The sequence below is a fragment of the Gymnoscopelus braueri genome, assembly GCF_963280865.1.
Source record: "Gymnoscopelus braueri genome assembly, chromosome: 18".
In the NCBI taxonomy this organism is placed as follows: Eukaryota; Metazoa; Chordata; class Actinopteri; order Myctophiformes; family Myctophidae; genus Gymnoscopelus; species Gymnoscopelus braueri.
This window is the reverse complement of record NC_137618.1, coordinates 20,146,345-20,168,249: the sequence shown is the minus strand read 5'-3', so window position 1 is coordinate 20,168,249 and position 21,905 is coordinate 20,146,345. Positions and strand designations below refer to the sequence as shown.

Genomic DNA, 21,905 nt, shown 5'->3' with positions numbered 1-21,905 from the left:
GATGGTAAAGGATTCATGGCTCTTGGGGGGGATAAGAGCACTGTGGTAGAGGCTATCTCTGAACTAGTTTTCTTATGATTGTAAGCACATGAAGTGACTTACAGATGGAATAGGTGCAAGCAGGCAGTGGCTGTAGTAGACGGGGTCTTTGACTTTGGAGAGCTTTCTGGATTCAGCGACTGCCATATAGCTTTGACTGATTGATTGAATACTTTATTAATATGGCCATTGTATGTAAACACACATTTGAACACACCCGCACCTTGACATGAACACAGAGATTACACACATTTATCGATAAACCAAGTGTAGCGATATGTAATGGAAAAGTAATTAAACCCCTCTTTCTCTTTTTTCTTAAAATTGCTAAATACAACACACAAGTACATAGTATCGATACAATAGGTTATTTGCATTTCAAAACGATTCGATACGATATAAAGTCACACGATACGATATTTTGCTGTTTGCATATAAAATTGTAAATCTATGCAGTTACTGTATCGTTACACCTCTAATAATATCACAACGTGTCGTGACGTGTTGTGAGCCTGTAAATTGGCTATTTTCAACAAATGTTGGCCTATTTTTGCTGAATGTTGACATAACATGCCCAGAATAGGGATGTTACCATTCATGTGGTAACTGGTAATACTATATCCTATAATGGATCGAGACAAATTTAAACTAATGTCCACAATAGCTACAAGAAAACTGAAGCCCTCACAATAATCCAACATTTTGAAGCACGCTGAAGCATTTCAATGCCTTTTGATGACTTATATATGAATATGAATGATCAGAAAGGTTCCTCTAAGCATCCTGCGTGGTGTCTGGTTTGAGCACTATTTAGCACAATTTAATTTCGGAATACCAAGTAGAATCAGCACCTTTCCCTAAAGAGCGGTGTTATTATTGTGCTGTTACTGTATGCTTCTGCTCAGGAAGAATTCAATGCCTCAAGTTGTTTTGGTGTCCGTTTTAGAGAACACCCCTTGTGGTTTTCTTGTCAATGTGAAAAGGTTTCCGAAGCAGCACTTAGCCATATGACATTTTAAAAAAATCAATTATGTGAACATAAACAAATAGATAAACTACTTTACGCAGGAAGGCTGGCCCACCCCACCTATTGACAGGCGTCAAACAGCTGCCTTCTACCACAGTGTGATGAATGTGACAAATCAGCATTACGTCTGGACCCGACTTTCACTCATTCATTACGATGTATGTGGGTGGGCTGGGGAGCGTCTGTAATTTGCAAACACGGATGCCGTTGTTTACTCGAGAATAACTATTTGTCTCCGTTTAACCTGGCCTCTTTCTCTCGAGCTCAACTTCTCTGTGATGTTGTAGAACAGTGCATTTCGAGTGGCCTCTCATTCACACCCATTCAGCCATTGCTGTTACACAAGACCGCACAGTAAAATCCTCAGTGATATTGTATCCAGTTATCCATTTAACTCTTGAGAGTGTACAAAATGCGACCAAATAGACCCACGCGGGTCCGTTTGGAAACACTTTCAGAGTTAAATAAACACTGAGGACTTTACTGTGCGTCCGGTGATTTATAGAGCACAGGAGACAGGACTGTTTAGACAATTACACACTCCGCTCTCAGAACTCTCACTTTCTCTCTCTCTCTCTCTCTCTCTCTGTCTCCGCTGGTCCTCTCCCTCCCTGAATGGAATGCATTGTTTGACTCCATTCTAACATTGCCTTGGCTCACACACCCTTGGCCAGATGTAACAGAGAGCGATGTTTTCAACATTTGTGTTTGCTTTGTTTTTGTATCCAATCTCGGGTCACTATTTATCTTACATAAGCGCTACGGATCGGGGCCTTTTCCCTGACTATTAAACTCTCAAGATGCCAATTAAAGTACTTTCCAAGATCACTTCAGAGTCGATTTCAACCCCCGAGATGTCATGTAAACAATTAACATCTTTGTCGTCTCTCTATTGTTCAATCTTAGTTCCTAATTACATTTACTTCAAGGGTGAGAAAAAGTTACGGATATTTATTTTTGCGAAATTGTTATTTCACGACTCAACAGGATATTTCATGCCTTCAATGATTTATGCATTCAAAACCCAACGGGCTACTTTAGTTTGACACCAGTGTTTCTGTTACGATACAAAATATGATGTGCATGATGACACTGTAAGCCAGCATACTGTACAGTACAGTGTTTGATATCAGACACTCTGCAATGCCAATTCTTTGCATTAGAAACGGAGTGCTATAGCCCACTGGTTCTCAGAGTGGGGTCCAGGGACCCCCAAGGGTCATTGAGAGCGATCCAGGGAGTCCCCAGCAAAATGACTTGAGGAACAGTTTAAACCCTATTGTTCAGCTATCCGAAAATACTGTAGGTGATCTACAAGCTCACAACGATGTGTCGCAATGTGACGCGTTGTGAGCTTCTATTTTTGAATTATTTATTATTATTATTATACTATTGACAAATCTTCTGTTAGGGGGTCCATGGCACAAAATATTTTGGAATACAATTTGGATGAATGATGAAAATGTTTGAGAACCACTGCAATAGAGCCTATATCCAGTAGATTAGAGTGGGATTCTATTCTAGTTATATGCATCAAGACAATTACCGCAAAGAATAAACTAATGAGGAGATTTTTCACGATCCAGATCATCTGCATTGCACTTGTGACCTGCAGTCATTCTAAAGGTAAAACGGCACGTTCCGATCTCTCCTTACACTGTAGAGGCTGCAAAGCCGAGGAGACAGAGATAAAGAGTTGTGCGTGCTCTGATCTAATCTGAAATTCACAGCAGATCACGTGGGATAACATGTTACGTTACTGTCGGCGCACTGTAGGAAACCTTGCACCCCCCCACCCATGTTTAATGTCTGATACGATGGGGGGGAGGGGGGGGGATTGTAAGTTGTTGTAAAGATAACAGATGTAAAACCTCTGATCTGTGGAAAAGAAGCAGGATTAGCACATGCATAAAGTGTTTTTCTACGATACTATTAGAGATAATAATGTCGGGTATTTTCTTTCTCCTTTTTCTCTTTTAAGGTATTCAGCCCTCAGGCATGACCTAGAAAATTATGAAATAGATGATCTCTGTGTGATTATCAGGATATGGCTAATGCCTCCGCTAGAGATACCAACTGTTGTGGTAAAACTTTGAACTCTCTACACAGCTGGGAGATGTAACTGAGTTACCTGTGTGGCTTTTGCGCAATCCATTCCTTCCTCTCACACCCTTTCCCCCTTCCCTCCTTCTCTATAAACAGAGCTTTTCTAAGCCTGGGGAGGGGACAGAGAGAGCATAGGAATTTCATTCAGTCCCCATAAAAAGCATTACTCCGGCTAGGCCAGCGATACTCATTTATACTGTGTAGTGTGCACTGAGGGCTTTGCCCATTTCCCTGTTCAATGTTACTCACGACTAGACGTGCACTGGAGGTGAACGGACTATTGCAAGAGAGAACCTTCAGTTTTGGCATAAAACAATATTCTAAAGAAAATAACAGTACTATAGTCATCATTGCATAGTCTCCCAAGCCAGACATTTAAAAAAAAAAATTGATTATATCCATTAGTTAGATTAACTGTTATACCCTTGTAGCTGCAGTGGCTAATCACACCAGTGTACTAGGGATGGGACGATAATCGTTATTATCGTTTATCGTGATAAAAACGCTCACAGTAATGGTATCGCAGAGATTTTAATTTATCAGGAAATTGTCCTCTGTCATACACTGGGATCAATTCACCTTTTCCGAGCTGCATATCCGGTACCACTTAAACCCTCTAGAATTGATAAAACGCACCTGTAAAGAACGTACTTGATAGTCTTGTTTTTTCGCTCTCTATATCTCTTTCCCAAAATAGACGATCTACGAGAGATGTGACGCGTTGTGGGCTTGTAGATCAGCTATTTGTTGGCAAATTTTCCATCCCAGACTATGGATGCTGGGGTTCAAGTGGTTAACAAAACCAATCTCCTGTTTCTGTAGTGTGAGGCGGCTTGATGTACAAGAACACCCCCAGGCCAATACATTGGACATGACACCAGTATGTCACAGGGACTTACCCCCCAATCCAACCCTTGATGCTGACTGAGTCCCAAGCAGGGAGCCATTGGGTATCATTTTTATAGTCTTTGGCCACTGAGCTAGTAACACTGTATGTAGGTGGGACCGGTGAAATAGCTAAGTCCTTGACTGGCTCTGATATGAGAGGCTTTTTACAAATGAACTGCGATCAGATTGGACTGATCTTCAGCAAGCTGGTCTTGAGTTGCCTCCATAGCCGTAAGCCATATTCCTCATTGTACAACGGTGTTGTACATTGAAGATAGCTGATATACAAGCTCACACGCGGATGCGACCGGTCAGCTTGTAGGTTGACTATTTTTGGCTATTTACCACTGAGCATATTACCGCTGTCGGTTGGAAACCCCATACGTCCAAAACCATTCTTTTTATTATAATATGAAATAAAAAGATCTGCTATTTTCACTACTTTTGTGGGACACTCTTGTATGATGAAGTATGGCATATAAATAACATAACTAAACATAAAATGTTGCCCGACAGCGACGATACTGAGCATATTTACCAGTGAGCATATAATAGGCTCTGCTGATAGCAGTAGTCACAGGCTGTCCAAAGGTGGCATACCCATTGGCAGTTTTGATTCAGTTTCGCTTTGATTTATTGGCACGGCAGCAGGTGTGTTCCCGGTTTACATCTGCTGCCAGAGACACACACAGGCACAACACCAGAGGAAGCTCCACTGATCTCGTTCAACCCAGATTCGGCACAAACATGGGGTTGAATTCATTCTACTGTTATGCCACCAAAATGTGGAACGCCCTACCAGCAGCCATAAAAAAAAGTGTGACTCCTAACACTCCTTCAAAACCGCCATAAGAGAGCACCTAGAAAAGTCTTGACACCTGAAATGACCCCCTCCTCAATAGTTTTTCTGTACATATACTTTTATTGCTACTAGTGTTGATGATTTCTTGTACGTTACTGTATGTCTTTAAATGTCTTGATGAATTGAATACACAGGACCCCAATGGAAACAAGCCCTTAAGTCCTTCTACCATTATTGTATAAATGTACCTCTGTACTATTTAGCAAACTGTTATGTATTTGCCAGAGAATCACTGTGTTTACTCATTTATATGGGGCGGCCATAGCTGAGTGGTTAGTGAGCCCGCCTAGGGAGCCAGAGGCCCTGGTTGCCCCAGGTACGATTCCAGGCCACGCCAGCATATGTGTCGATGAAATGAAATTTGTCCCTGAGCAAGACTCTTAACCCCTAATTGCTCACAGGCCCTCATTGGAAACAAGCCCGCAAGGACTTTCATGAACGTCGTGTTAAAAGGAGTTATCCTTATATCCATAATAATAAATGTTCCCTTAAACAACCTGCACTATCCACATGTTTCACACAGATCTCCCCCCCCCCCTGCTAAATAGTTACTGTATCGATTTTAAATCCTTGAATTGTATCGTCATGAATGAACCAATATCGTCCATGTATCGTATCGTCAACCATGTATCGTGATGCGTATCGTATCGCTGTTACACCCCTAGATATTATAGATTGGCTATCTCTTCGTTGTTTTGGCGAAGATATTTAGTGTAGACTGTAGAGAGAAAACGGGAGAGGGGACCAAGTATAGTCCCCTGGGGGATCCCGGGCAATAATGAAGTATATAGGGTTTAAGTGGTTAATGGTCAGCGAGAAAATCACAGTTCGCTGTTATGTTATACATGCAGCTTGCACTCAACAAAGGAAGCTATCAAACCATGAGCTTTCCACAACGTGTGCTGCCTGAATGTGAGTGAGTTGCTATAGTGGGGGTTCGGTCTTGAAATGCTGCCAATGACCCCCCCCTCCCCCCCCCCCCACCTCTCTCCTCATGAGACGTTCTGTGGAGAGCATTGACAAGAACCTGACCCTGGACGAAAGATTGAATGGAGCACCACCCCGAAGTGTTTCTGAGTCATACCACTCCCTAGGCAGTGTGTTTTTTTTTCCTCGTGTGTGTGTGTGTATGTGTGTGTGTGTGAGTGAGTGAGAGAGTGAGAGTTGTGTGTGAGCGTGCTCGTGTGTTGTCTCAATATGTTGTTCAACAACCTGTTCTGTGTAGTCAGCTGTCCAGCGCAGGGGCGATGTCATTAATCACAGAACCAATACAGCAGAGAGAGAGAGAGACAGAGAGAGAGAGAGGCAGAGGAAGGGAGAAAAAGAGGAAGAGGTTTGCACTGGGATCCGTACAATTCGCCCAACGGGGAGAGGTGTAACGGGCAGGGAGGGGGAAGGAGAGAGGGAGAGGGAGAGAGATGAAAGGAGCAGAGCAGAGATGTAAGGAATGATGGAGGGGGGGAAGGGAGGGAGGGAGTGAGTGTGTGGATATAGAAATGAGAAAGACGCTGACGGTACTGAGGCCCAGGAGAGGATGGCTCTGTAATGTGGTTACAGGCCTTAGGTTTCTTGTTCCTGTGTAAGCTTAACGCATTGATTCTCAACCGTTGAAATTTGATGTACATTTGATACATACCCGTAAGGCTCCATTTGGTTTGTAGTACACTGACTCTCAGAGTTACAGACCCGTAGCTGGGGACCCCCGTGGAACCTCCTCAACAACCCCTGGGGGTCCCTGGACCCCCACATTGAGAACCACTGAGCTAATCATCATCCTATGTATCCTATAATTCTACAAAGCTCTGTGTGTGAGGTGTGTTTGTGTGAGGTGTGCGTCCCCAAAACTCTTCTGTGCCGGTTCTCCTCAGTGGCTGGAGCAATTGATCTGCATTTGCACACAGCCATTGAACATTACCATGTGCACGCAACACCGAAGCCCGTTTTCCCGCTTTCCCCAAATATCAGCTGTTTATTAGCGTTTTTGTGTTCGCTGGCTCCCGGGTTGCCAGATCATGTGAGTGAAACAAGCGGACCATCCGTGAAACAAGCAGACCATGACACACTTTGGGTGCTCATATCTCCCGACGGGTATGATCTAGTAGAGTGGAATTTAGAAAAGCCCGCAGATTACGTAACGTCATGTCAGTGTTTGGAGCAAAAATAGTGGAGCAAAATATAGTCCTCCATTCAGAACAAAAAAACTGTCTTTTCATTATTGATGGTTGGGCTTCATCAAAGTAGCTTCCCAGACTCTTATTTATTTGAACATATTTTTTATTGAAGGATTGTCACAGCTTACAGGATAAGGATAAACAGTGATAAAAAGAAACCCTTCCAGTTTTCTGAAAGAAAACAAACAAACGCACAAGCCAAACACAAAAGCTTCCCAGACTTCTTAAGGCTCCAGAGGAAATTAGGCCTACTAATTCTTCATGGTATTGATCAAAATTAAAAAATAAACTATGATTCATAAAATAATTAAGATGCAGTACTCCCAAATTCTGAGGGGCCACACACCAGCCAGGATGCTCATAACAACCAGACTTAATTAATGATCTTGTCATCAACATAACAAAGGTTTTATTTTCTCAACCCCATTCATTCATTTCTTCTACATTTGGCAGGCAATGGCACCTGCCAAAAACACTAAAAGTGTCATGTAGATAGATTTAATACATAGACGCGTTCATACATAAATCATGGTGTCTGTGCAAGGTTTCTGTTGGACAAGAATCAGACATATCTGTCCGCCTGTTGGGGTTTTGATTTGTCTCGATGACTTCCTCTTCCTCAGGAGGGGGACTTCCTGGTGCGGACCCACCACGTGGAATACTGTGACGGGGGGATCCTGGACCCTGATGACGTACTCAGTGACCTCGTAGAGGACAAAGACAAAGTAAGGCACCCCTTCAACTACAACAATCCGCTCCAGATGAACATATTGGTTTGGTCTACAGCCACTCACCATTACATTAAGGTTTAGTGGCATGTAGCTGTGTATGATATTGGCGCCTTGAGTTATATGGATTGGAACTACATACCGTTTTGTTAATAATTAGTTATGCTGCCTGGGCCAATGCTTTGCAGGGTATTGTAATCAGTCCCCTGTGTGTGTGTGTGTGTGTGTGTGTGTGTGTGTGTGTGTGTGTGTGTGTGTGTGTGTGTGTGTGTGTGTGTGTGTGTGTGTGTGTGTGTGTGTGTGTGTGTGTGTGTGTGTGTGTGTGTGTGAGCAAGATAACTTTAGAACGGAGAAGCAGCTATTCATGACACTTGGTGAGAATGATAAGTAAACTGCCCTTAAGAGATGAGAACGTTTCCTGAAAGTTCAAGATCACAAATGAGAGATGTAGAACAAGCTATATCAAATACTAGTTTAACATTTGTGTGGTAAAGAGATGGCAAACGCTGCATGGTTTCTGGTGTTTTAAAAAAACAGTTATATGGGCAACTGACTACAGTAAGTGACTGACTGAACGATGAATTGACTGGCTCGCTCACTGATGGTGCACCGAGCATTTGTACACTCTCAGAGTTACACACCCGTAAGGGGGTATCCATTGGTAACCCCCTCATGAGGGTCCCTGGACCCCACATTGAGACCCACTGGTGTAGCAGAGTGTTTCCAGTGAGCCAACATGCACAATATCAGCACCCTGACTCTGTTTGACCAGAAATGAAAAGAGCCTTCATTAGTATCATTTGGTAACACATGTGAAGGAAGTAAGGAAGCGGCCCAATTTCTTTACAATATGGCTGCTGTGCATAAGAGCCTATTGCTGTGCTACTCTTATGTCCTGTCTCGCGTAGACAGACGATCAGAGATCTCTGCCTAGTGCCTACTACTGATACGTCTGGGGAAATCTAAATTCGATGTACGGGCTTGAAACAAACCTAGCAAACCTACTGAATAGCTGTTTCGAAAACAAATCCGAGATACCGTCTCAATAAGAAGGATCACCCTAATGTCTTTGCATTTAGGTTCTGCGATGCTGTTATTTTGTTACATTTCCAAATAGTTTTCAATCCAGTTTTACTATGTTTTATTTTCAACCATTTTCATACCAAGGTCTATTATTTATTTGGCATTTGAGCCACGGACCACCATTTGATGAGATTTAGACTCTCAGACCCAAAACTTTTGTTGTCGTTGGATAAGATTTTGTCCACAATTCCATGTTGTATTGATGTGGTACCATAGGAGAGATAACAGGCAAACGTTGATCAAAATAAATAAATTCTCTAATTGTGTAGACTTCTTGTAAATTAAGTAATGCAGATGTTAAACAATAATTTAACTCTTGAGAGCGTAAAATGAAACGGGTCCATTTGGTTTCATTTTACACTCTCAAGAGTTAAATATCTAATAAAGGGTCCATTTGGTTACCAACTGTCCATTTAGCTGGGGACCACCTGGAACCCCTTCAAGGACCACTGGTGGTCCCTGCACCACTGGTTGAGAACCACTGCTGTAGCCCATTCATTGAATTTAGATGTCACCAGACTTATCAGTAGGCGGAGATCTTGGATCGTCTGGCTAGACAAGACTAGTCTTTGAGCAGCCGACTGTACTTAATGGTGGAAAGGGAAGAGGGCGTGGGCATTATTTACAACAGTGTCAAGATGTTGTCAGACCATGAAAAATTACGTAAAATGTATGGGACTCCGGGCAGTATAACTCCTGTACATTTCATGAAACCTGCATTCAAGTCTATAGGAAGAGGGCAGATGGAGGCACAAAATACGTATTACACACCTCTACCAACAGTGTGTTTGCATTGCTGGAGCACAGACATTATGTGTGTGTGTGCGTGTGCGTGTGCGAATAAATAAATAAATAAATAATCCCATCGTCCTGAAGGGGAGAGAACACCTAACAATTGCCTCCAAACTAGAGGGCTCAAACCAGTAACCAACAGCCTGAGCAAACAGCAGCTACAGCTGGCCACCAGCCGCGTGTCTAACTAACTAACGCTCCGTCTCCATTAGCAACAGCCGCACACCACCGCCCCCCCCTGAGAGAGAGGTGGGATATTGGAGCCGTGCCAACTTGAACCCCCCCCCCCCCAATCACCCACTTACACTGTTCTCAGAAGCTGCATTTAGCATGTCAAATGTCACTTCCTTCACAAGTAGTCAAGTGAGGTTCCACGTGGTGGCTCACCTTGGATTGATGTATTGAATTGAATCATTTTATAGAATTCTTTTTTGAACAGTACATAAAATAAAATAAAAATAATTTGCATCAACGTGGATAAAATCACCATGTTGTTTCTCATTGCTTTTCCATTTTGACTGGGGATGAAGTGCCCCAGTGATAGAAAGGGTCACGGTGCCTTGGGTTAGGTGAAAACTAGTAACAAAAAAACAGCATGAACCAGCCACTCAGCTTTCTCTGCTCTCAAAACACTATAGGACCTACAGGTTGTGATTATGGCAATCCCACACCCCAGGTCAGACGCTAGTCACCTGACTGTGTTTGTGCCCCTGTTGTTAACCTTTATAAACGGTGGATTTTTACCCTCAGCCTGGCTTGCCTTGGTTCAAATAAGGAAGGGTAGACGCCGGATAAACTAATCATTTATACTCTGTAGTACCACGTACGTGTGGGCGTGCGTGCGAGTGAGGGCTAGCTGCAACTATTGATTATTTTCTCAGTGAATATTTTATTGATTACCTTTTTGATTAATCAAATAATCGAGAAGCACCTTTTTGACAAAATACTTTTTATATTAAAGGATCTACACCTTGAATTTAAAAAAAATATTTGATATTTAATATCATATGGTGTATGTCCCTCAAACCTTTTTCAAAAGGTTTGAGCCTAAATCATCACTCAGATATACTCATCCCAAGTCAATTGTCTCTGGCTTATACAGCACTTTCAGCTGCAATACCAAAACGTCCTCTTGGGCAGGGGGGGGCTACTGAGCAATTCTGTCTGGCCAGCATCAATGCAATGGCAATGCAAGTGATGTCACTTGCATTGCCATTCTGAAATGGCCTGTTCAGACACGCCCATTCTGAAAATCTCTGAAATGAGAATGAATGACTGAATGTTAAAAAAATATATTTTTTGGGGTACAAGAGACACTGGGGAGCCCAAAAAATACCCCCCCCACCCAAAAAAAAATGAAATTCATGGTGTGGCCCCTTTAACAAATCAACATAACATTCAATTCGATGATTATTTATAATCAATGTATTCAAACTGAAAGTCAAGTAGCCTACTCAAGCCTGGAAACAATAATAATTGAACACACACAAGATAAATTCCCCATATGTTTAGTTATTTTCTCTACAACCCTCGAACGTAAGATAGACAATGAGTATTGTGTTTATATGATAAGCTTGGATTTAGGGATGTTAACAATTGATCTATAATTGATTAATTGCAGTTAAGATTAAATGTATCGATTTTCAATTAATTGAAAACAAATTTGCCTAGTGAAAGTTACAGGTATGGTGTGTGTGATATAAAATGTTATTTTCTATCAATTACACACCCCATGAAGCCTTGAATTCATGGAGATTTATTATTTTTTGGCGCATTCCTGAGCCAATAATTTGATGACTGGCGGAAAGATGCTAATGTATCCCGTAGGAGACTCAAATGCAGGTCAATTGAGTCCTTCGTCATCAAATTATTGGCTTAGCAATGCGACAAAAACAAAAAAATATCCATGAATTCAAGGCTTCATGGAGTGTGTAATCGATAGAAAATAATTTATTTCTTGAGTGAACTACTCCTTTAATCATATTCAAGGTCTTTTGGAGAGAAATGAGACTCTACAAAAGGTTGGTGTGTGTGTGTGTGTGTGTGTCTGTGTCCAGCTGATGCTGATGCTTCCTTTTGGTCCTAAAACGCAGCTTATCAATTAATCGATCGATAAGGTTATCAACTATCAATTAATTAATTAATCGCATTGGCATCCCTACTTGCATTTCATATCACACACCATATGCAATCCTGCAGCTTTCACCAGCAAAGAAAGACCCCTTGAAACAATTCTAATTTGTTTTATTTGCAGCCCTAAATTAGTTTCCATGACTTGGAATATGTATCCCTCTTATTCAAATTAATTACAATAAGAAAGAAATTGAGTCTGACTCTGCAGAGAGCCGTCCCACACAAATCCAGAGGATGGAAGTGATAATCACAGCTGACAGCACTATGACCAAATGAAAGTGCCTACTGTAGCAACTTTGTGCTTAATTAGTCCAGAGGATCCTATAGTATTTATCCATCCTCAGAGGCATATGAATTGAGGACAGGGGGGTAACGTTCGTTTCCTAGCACAGCAATCTAGCCCCTGGGTTCTTAAAACTTTTCCCCGGCTGGGGAGTGGTGGGGACCAGAATAAGAAATGTATTTCACCCTGGGGATACATGCTTCTTATACTGTCAGACCCACCACAAGTATAGGACCGTCTCACTCATGGGGTCACAAGCCATGGTTCAAATTAGACTCAAACACATCCTATTAAAGTCGGGGAATCCATGAGAAAGGAGGGAAATATGACACTTTCCTAAGGGGAAATTTCAAAAACCGTCCTGAAGGGGAGAAGATATAAGGAAAAAAATATATAAAATATGTGGATTAAGTTTTCAGAGTTCCCAAGAGTGAATTGCTAATGACATACGTAGCCTAATGCTTAAGGCGAGTTAAACCCTTTTCCTTTGAAATCTGCCTATGAGGCAATATTCTCTCAGAGGGAGTGATTTGTAGGCATCTGTACAGCTCCGAGCCCAGGCCCCACACACACACACACACACACACACACACACACACACACACACACACACACACACACACACAAATATGCACGCACGCAGACACAGAGACATTCGCATACAGACTAAGACAAATACACACAAATACTGTACGTACGTACACACACACACACACACACACACACACACACCCCCACACACACACACACACACACACACACTCTGACACACAGCACATAGTGCAGTCTGCCTATAGTGATATTATGGAGGTAATTAATAGGGAAGATATCAAAAGCAACGCATCAGATGGGAGGGATCCGCCATCTAAGGGATTCAATTAGGACGATGGACTCTTGTTATTGAGTTAAACATGGACTAAAAGCCTTTGTGGCTGTTCTGTTAGTCAGCTGGTTTACTGGCTTGCCAGTGTTTTTGTTCTTGCTGGCTGGCTGACTTGCAGTGGTGGAAAGTAACTAAGTAAATTGACTTAAAGTACTGTACTTTCATTCACTGCCAGGAATGAAAATTAATTAATTAATTCATCCGTCTACTGTCCCCTTGTCAGCGAAAACGGCGATTTTACTGTACCTTTTGAAAAATCATGGAATATTCTCTGTATCCGCGATCCTCACGGACATCAGCTGTTCGATAGCTTCGGAAAAAAAAAGAAATTGCATTCCAGAGCTATGACCGTTTGAATGTGGCTTGTTTTTTGAAAAACACTTAGAAAACAACAGAAATCCAAGAAAAAAATGCTTTTGTAAATCCTTTAACATGGAAGCAGATGATGTTTTTTTTCTTCTGGTCACGTGATCTCTGGGTGTACTCTTCTTCGGTGGTGCTTGGATCATTCACAGGCTGCGGCCATTTGAAAATAGCCGATCTGCAAACTCACAATGCGTAAGCTTGTAGATCTGCTAAGACATCAAGCAACACTTTAGTGTGAAATGAAATGGTTATTGAAACTGTCTTATGTATACTTAATATCTGTTTAATAGAAGAATGTTTGGAGGGCCTAGTAATGAGTTTAATGAGTGTGATGGTGCGTTCACGCGGGCCAGATACAAAGATACAAAGATACTAAAATACACAGCATCTTTGTCGCTTTGTATCTGTGTTGCTCAACGCCGTCGTTGACATCGGAGCTACAGTTGTAGTTTTGTATCTTTGTATCTGGAAGTTGAACCCTGCTCAACTTGAATTTGCATCTTTGTATCTTTGTCGCTACTAGAGCTACGGCTTCAAACGTCAGATGTATCGTTGTATCTTCATGTTGCTGGCTTCCATTGAAAATGAATGATAGCGTGTATCTTTTTATCTGCCCGTGTGAACGCATCATTACTGTTTAATGATAGACTCTTCCCTCTGTAGTCTGCACGGCGACATGACGGGCCACTTGACCACATTATTATACATTTTGATGATACGATAATAGTCTGAGGAATAACCACGATTTCACAGTTTCAGGAGGTACCTTACGCATACATGCGCGTGTGTGTGTGTGTGTGTGTGTGTGTGTGTGTGTGTGTGTGTGTGTGTGTGTGTGTGTGTGTGTGTGTGTGTGTGTGTGTGTGTGTGTGTGTGTGTGTGTGTGTGTGTGTGTGTGTGTGTGTGTGTGTGTGTGTGTTTGTTTGTCACACACACAATATGAAAACACATTCCACCACCATACACCGCAAAATATAGCACTGAGATTGAATACAGCACAGAATATAGTCTCTCACACGCACGCACACACACACACACGTGTACGCACACACACACTCACTCACTCAGTGTTCAGCTCAGAATTATACCCATACAAAACACACTCCTCAGCAGCAGAGATTGCATATGAAATGCGAGTGTGAAATATTCATAGAATTCTGAGGCTGGGCTCTCATAGTATTACTGGAGCTGAGGCCAGTAAATGGCTGCTAATCCCAGATGAGTGTTTCAGATGCTCACACTCACTCACTGACTTTAGGTTTATAGCTATTGAGCACAGAGAGAGGATTTTGAATGTGTGTGTGTGTGTTCGCGTGTGTGTGTGTGTGTGCGTGCGTGCGTGGACTGGGGTCAAATAGATCTAGTTTGAAAAATCCACAGGCATAATATACAGTACAGTTGCACATAATTATACCGAAATTTTGAAAGTCTGTGTTGTGAGATTTCAGAGATTTTTGCTAGGGCTTCGTATCAAATTTAGATACTTTCTTCATAACCCTAACCCAATGTTACTCGGTATCGAAACCTAAGGAGTATCTAAACCATTTGCATTGATTAAAAATAAAAGAAAAAAAACTAAATGTGTGTCATAATGATGTTTTAACTAACTGAGTGAAATTGTGCTAAGGGACAGTACAGTAGCTTAACATGTGTACAGTTTAGTCTACACAAGGACAGTGGTTCTCAAACCTTTTCATGTCAAGGACCCCCAAATTGATATGTATGTGGCTGCGGACCCAGTCCCCCACCTAAATATGTGTTGTGCCAGGGACCCCCAGAAGCAAAGATTTGTGTTAAAAATGTTTAAAAAATATTTAAAGATTTGCACAAGATCTTTAAAAAATAGCAGATCTACAAGCGATCAGATCATAGCGCGGCACAGAGTGCCGCGCTATGAGCTTGTAGATCTGCTATTTTTGAATAGCCAAAGTATAAAATATGGAAGGGGTTAAAATGATTGTGACGCTTTATTAACACATTTTGCTGGGGACACCCCCAAGGACCCCTGGGGGTCCCGGACCCCACTTTGAGAACCAATGCACTAGGCTACTGGAAGGCACGAGGAAATGTGACATTTTAAAGGAGTAGTTCACCCAAAAAATGACTTATTTTCTATCAATTGCTCTCCCCACGAAGCATTGAATTCATGACGGCTTGGTACTGACTGTTTTTGTAATCATACCAAACTCATCAGCTCTGACTGAGACCTGACCCCTCCTGGCAGCCCCCCCCCCCCTACTGTTTTCCAGCAGGTGTCTCCTGTCAGTTGCGGTAGCAGGAGCATTAGAGCAGGAGTTCCTATTCCTAACGTTTCCATACCAAGGGACCCCCAAATAGCCTCTGGCTGCAGCCCCCCTATTGTGAAATAGCTTTATATAAAAAAAGGCAGATCTACAAGCTCACAATGTGTTGTAATTGTGAGTTTCTGTATCTAGCTTGTCTGTCTGTGATTTTCTTTTTCCAATTGGCCCGGACCCTCTCAAACTTTTTCATGCCAAGGACCCCCTAATTGATATGTGTTTGGCCGCGGACCCCCATCTAAAAATGTTTTGTGCCAGGGACCCCCCAGAAGATAAGGTTTGTGTAAAAAGAAAAAAAAATGGAAAAAAAAGAAAAGCTTGCAGTGCGACACGAAGTGACACGCGGTGAGCTTGTATATCTGCTATTTTTTTATTGAATTTGAATTGGCTAAAACGTGGTTAAATTGATTGTGATGCTACGTTAACTACTTTTGCTGCGGACCCCACTCTGCGGACCCCACTAGAGCCACCACAACAGGTGAACAACAACCATGTATAAGTGGAAAAAGTTCGCCTGTATAGAGTTCATTCCCCCCCCCCCCCCCCCACACCCTTTCTGCTTTTTTTCCTTTTCTGCTTTCTTCTATACGGTGCTAATGTCTCCCTCGCATGTTGTTTGTCAAGCCCACTCTGAGCTTTATGCCAAAGAAAATGAAAGGTAAGCAGGAAATGTGATTTCCCATCAGCGTTTTTTTTTTCTCTGCGTAGCTGGGAGTGTATTTCCTAATGTATTTTTCCATCTGAGGCGGTATTGCAGAAACAGCCTCGGAGCAACCAGTGTGTTTTTTAACCCATCATGACCGGGAACCGCCATTTTTAGATGCCTTTGGCTATTCAAAAATAGCAGATATACAAGCTCATAGCGCGGCACCGAGTGCCGCGCTACGAGCTTGTAGATCTGCTATTTTTTTGAAAAATCATGACATTTTTGACACATGACGTGTATTTATTTTTTAAAGCGAACATTTGTAACTCAAATCTTTGCTTCTGGGGGGTCCCTGGAAGAAAATATTTTGAGATGGGTGGTCCGCGGCCAAATACATATCATTTTGGGTGGTCCTTGACATGAAAAAGTTTGAGAACCACTGATATATATAGCAATTTATGTACGTAAAAAACACTGTTTTAGAATCCCCAGAAGCAAAGATTTGAGTAACAAATGTTCGTTTTAAAAAATATAAATATTCAAAGATTTGCTCAAATCTACATGATTTTTCAAAAAATTGTAGATCTACAAGCTCATAGTGCACTCGGCTTGTATATCTGCTATTTTTTTGAATAGCCAAAGAAAGCTATAGAACGACTCGGATGCGTTCCCGGTCTAAATGGGTTAAAGGTTAGCCTAGTAATGGAGAGAGAGAGAGAGAGAGAGGAGGTGGGGGGGGGGGGTCAGTCATCTAGTTGAATGATATCGATGTACATTCAGGGACTTTAATCACCCATGCCTACACGCATACTGTACATGTGCACACCGCACACACAGTTTTTAACACATTTAGTGCCAGAGGTTTTTTTAAACCGGGTACATCTAGTGTTGGCATTCTTACCGTTTACGCTGCGCTGTTTAGTGCTGTAGACGCCATGACGAGGACGCCGGATGTAAACGCGATCCGCCATTGCAGAGTGATCGGCCATCAAAAACGTTTTTTGTCAAGGAGTTATAATGGGAGCGGACGGGAGGTATAGGTTTTTTGGCACACATCCGTCCTCTCCATTTCAGAGACTCCGTGAATCGTTCCAAACTTGCGTTAGAGCGCACCTGTGTGGAAAAATAAATAAATAAATCTCCCGTAGATCTACGGTTATGCATGGCACTCAATGTGTTAACAACATACATGTACAGTATACACTGATGTAAGTGAGTGGTGTATATTGTACATAATGTTCACAGAATACATACACTTGCACAGTCACATGCAGGGCACATACAGGACAGTACTTTGTGTGACACACACACACACACACACACACACACACACACACACACACACACACACACACACACACAGGAGAAGTGGAGTGATATTGATGTGTGTGGATAAGGTTAATTAAAACTTCCCGTCAGTCATCACCCAGTGGAATTGTCACACCACCACAGTGATCTCACACACACACACACTCACACACACACACACACACACACACACACACACACACACACACACACACACACACACACACACACCTCTCCCAACTCTCACTTGGACAAGCAAGTATTGTGTGTAGCTTTAACAAAATATGAACAATCCTTGCTGTAGACCTTGCTCACACTGGATATGTGAGATGGTTCAAGGGTGTTTATTATTGACACACATACAGTGCAGCTGGTACTGTAGCTTCTTTCATAGGCTAACGCAATGTAATACTGGAAATAGCAATACAATATAAAAATGGCAATACACAATATGATAGAATCGGTGCAGTCTGTAAATATCTGGTTTAAACTATAGATTTAACTATAGTCACAGACTGTTGCCTCCCACACATTTTGAATTACTTTTCCCAGCTTTACATTCGTGCAAATTTTCCTAATATATATCAAAATGATCAAAGCATATTTTAGCTTGCTGCTTATCAAAAATGTAAATTAAAAAATCCAAATGAAATATATTTTAAAAATATATTTTCACGAACGGAAATGACTGAACAGATGAAAGCTTCCTTTCTCGGCTTTCGGGATGTGTAGTTCCAGACTCTTTATACCGTAGCGTTCGGAGATTAATTGTTTCTATTTTAAAACATTTTCATAAATTTCTAAGCATCTTGAAAACATAGTGGAAATAGGCAATCTACAAGCTTTGCGTTGTAAGCTTGTAGATCAGCAATTTCCACTATTAATCTTTTTTTGTTGTTGAAAGTATTAACTTATGGAATATGTCAGTCATTTCTTCGTAAATTAAAGTTATTTGTTATATCTGCCCTGTGATAAAAAAGATTCACCAAGCCTAAATCAAACAGAATTAATGTTTTTATTCATGCAGTAAGTTCCAATGTTCAATGCCAAAAACACTATTAAATCGTTAAATCACAATTATTTGTGTGACAATGAATGGTCCCTCTTGCTGGGGTGACTGGGCTCCTTCCTCTGGTCCTTCATCCTCCTCCTCTGTGTGTAGCAGTTCTGCACGGCTGCATGGGTCCTGGTGATTAACCCTTTAAGACCTGAGGCCGATTCTACGGATGACCCCCAGAAGCAAAGATTTGAGTTAAAAGTGTTCGCTTTAAAATAATATATATTCAAAGATATATTCGAAGTGTAAAATAATGCTTTTTTAGCTCAAATAAAAAAGTGACACAGATGTGTTCCAGGTCTAAATGGTTTAATCTGTAGAGCAGTTAGTTCTCAAACTTTTTCGTGTCAAGGACCCTCAAAAAAGTTTTTGTGGCAGGGCAGAGGGCACGGACCCCCGGAAGAGAAGATTTGTGTTACGAAATGCTGCAAAAATGTTCTGTTTTCGTTTTTGAATAGCCAACATATAAATGCATAGAGTGGTTTAAATGATTGTGCTGCTGTATTCACTACTTTTAGCTGAGGACCCCCTGGAACCCCTCCCCCCCCCCCCCCCCCCCCAGGACCCCTTGGCAGTCCCCGGACCCCACTTTTAGGACCACTGCTGCAGAGCCTGTGAACTGTATACTGTAGGTCCAGGGTGGCACTAATGACCTCCATTGTTAGGGCTTTGATTCGTACAGGACACTAAAAAGGCATGCCATGCTCTCACAGTGCTTTGAGGCCCTCTGAGAAAGGGTCTGCCAAATGGCGCATGCCATGTATAGCTCAGTCAGTGGTTCCCAATGTGAGCCTAGAGCAGCCTGTTCTGATTCATCAGTTAACCCATTCAAACCGGGAACGCATCTAGTGTTAACCACTTTAACCATTATTTTATACTTTGGCAAATTTTTTTTAAATTGTTGAAAATGTGTGCAAATCTTTGAATATCATATATATTTTTTAAGCGAACATTTTTAACTCAAATCTTTGCTTCTGGGGGGGTCCCTGGAACAACATGTTTTGAGATGGGGGTCCGCGGCCAAATACATATCATTTTGGGTGGTCCTTGACATGAAAAAGTTTGAGAACCACCACTGATTAAAGCAACATACCTTTTTTTTCAAAAAACTGTTGGGATTAGATATTTATATAGACATTTGTAGAATCCCCAGAAGCAAAGATTTAAGTTACAAATATTCGCTTTAAAAAACATATATTCAAATATTTGCACACATTTTCACGATTTAAAAAAAAATAGCAGATCTACATATGAGCTTGTATATCTTCTATTTTTGAATAGCCCAAAGTATAAAATAATCTAAAATGACACAGCTATGCGTTCCCGGATTGAATGGCTTAAATCAAGGCCATTACACTAAGCAATCCAAGTCTCTGATCTCTCACTCACCATTCATTGACCAAGGCTGTAATTAACGCAAATAAGCTGCCATTCACTCCATTGACCGTCCACACACACACACACACACACACACACACACACACACACACACACACACACACACACACACACACACACACACACACGCACGCACGAGCATACACCCTGATGTCCTCATCCAGACGCCATTAACCCATTTAGACCGGGAACGCATCTGTGTGTCATTTTTAGATTTCTTTGGGCTATTCAAAAATAGCAGATCTACAAGCTCATAGCGCGGCACCGAGTGCCGCGCTATGAGCTTGTAGATCTGCTATTTTTTTTAAAGAATCGTGAAAATGTGTGCAAATCTTTGAATATACATATTACCGGTACATATATTTTTAAAGCGAATTTGTTTTCTTTGCTTCTGGGGGGATTCTACAAATGTCTTCTAAATCCTAGTTTAAAAAAATATATATATATGTTGCTAAAACCAGTGATTTTCAAACTTTTTCATGTCGAGGACCCCCAAAATGTATATGAATTTTGGCCGCGGACCCCCATCTCAAAATATGTTGTTCCAGGGACCCCCAGAAGCACAGATCGGAGTAATTTTTGTTTGCTTTAAAACATATATATTCAAAGATTTGCACACATTTTCACGATTTCTCAAAAAATAGCAGATCTACAAGCTCATAGCGCGGCACTCGGTGCCGCGCTATGAGCTTGTAGATCTGCTATTTTTGAATAGCCAAAGAAATGTAAATATGACAGATGCGTTCCCGGTCTGAATGGGTTAACCTCCAGCAGAGAGCTTTTTCCCCCCTATTGATTCAGATCGTAGCGGTGATATGAATATTCACTAGACGTGGTGAATGAATTTGGCTCTGCTTGCACAGCAAAGAGATTTTCCACGTTGGCACTGCCTCTGATAACTTTATTAATATTTATGTCGTGTGTAACATTACGCCAGCTAAGCATTGCACAATTGTGTATAAACTGTTATATCCGATAGTATCTGTAGTTTATAAATCTTAGAAAGCATCGGGCATAGGGACAATATTTAAACACTTCAACCTGCTGTGGAAGAAGTATGATTGATCCACACAGTTTATAAGGATCAATCATTTTAACCCATTAAGACCAGGTGTGACTTTTTTAGATTTCTTTGGCTGTTCAAAAATAGCAGATATACAAGCTCATAGCTTGTATATCTGCTATTTATTTTTGTTGCAATTTGGACGATTCTACAAATGTCTTCTAAATCCTAACAGTTTTCCGAAAAACGTATGTTGCTGTAATATCAGTGGTGCTCAAACTTTTTCATGTCAAGGACCCCCAAAATGATATGCATTTGGCTGCGGACCCCCATCTCAAAATATTTAGTTCCAGGGACCCCCCAGAAGCAAAGATTTGAGTTACAAATGTTCCCTTTGAAAAATACATATTCAAATCTTTGCACACATGTTCAAGATTTTTCCAAAAAAATTCAGATCTACAAGCTCATAGCGTGGCACTCGGTGCCGCGCTATGAGCTTGTATATCTGCTATTTTTGAATAGCCCAAAGAAATCAAAAAATGACACAAGATGCGTTCCCGGTCTGAATGGGTTAATAACCTCCTTGATTACAAAATGTAAGCAAAAAATGATGGGGAATCATAATCATGCAGCAGGGGGTTTCTGGGGGTCCCCAGCTATAAATGATTGATAGTTAGGAACTCGGAAGAGTTTCCAAATGGACCCGTAAGGATCGCTGAGGCAGACTGGGTGTCCTTGAAATGAAAATGGCTGAAAGTAGCTGCATTTTCATCCCCTATCACGCCATTATCACTGCATTACACCGTACTATATCCCCCAAAAAGGGATTGAA

The 21,905-nt window shown here is 41.5% G+C and overlaps 1 protein-coding gene across 1 annotated transcript in view; it reads left to right on the top strand.

Annotated features, from left to right (window-relative positions):
• The window catches only part of LOC308073730 (partitioning defective 3 homolog B-like), a 381,612-nt gene that overhangs the window by 8,292 nt on the left and 351,415 nt on the right, over positions 1 to 21,905 (top strand). The window contains exon 2 of the mRNA XM_080412818.1: positions 7,717 to 7,818. Coding sequence (XP_080268944.1) covers positions 7,717 to 7,818 — 102 coding nt within the window. The remainder of the gene's footprint in view (positions 1 to 7,716; positions 7,819 to 21,905) is intronic.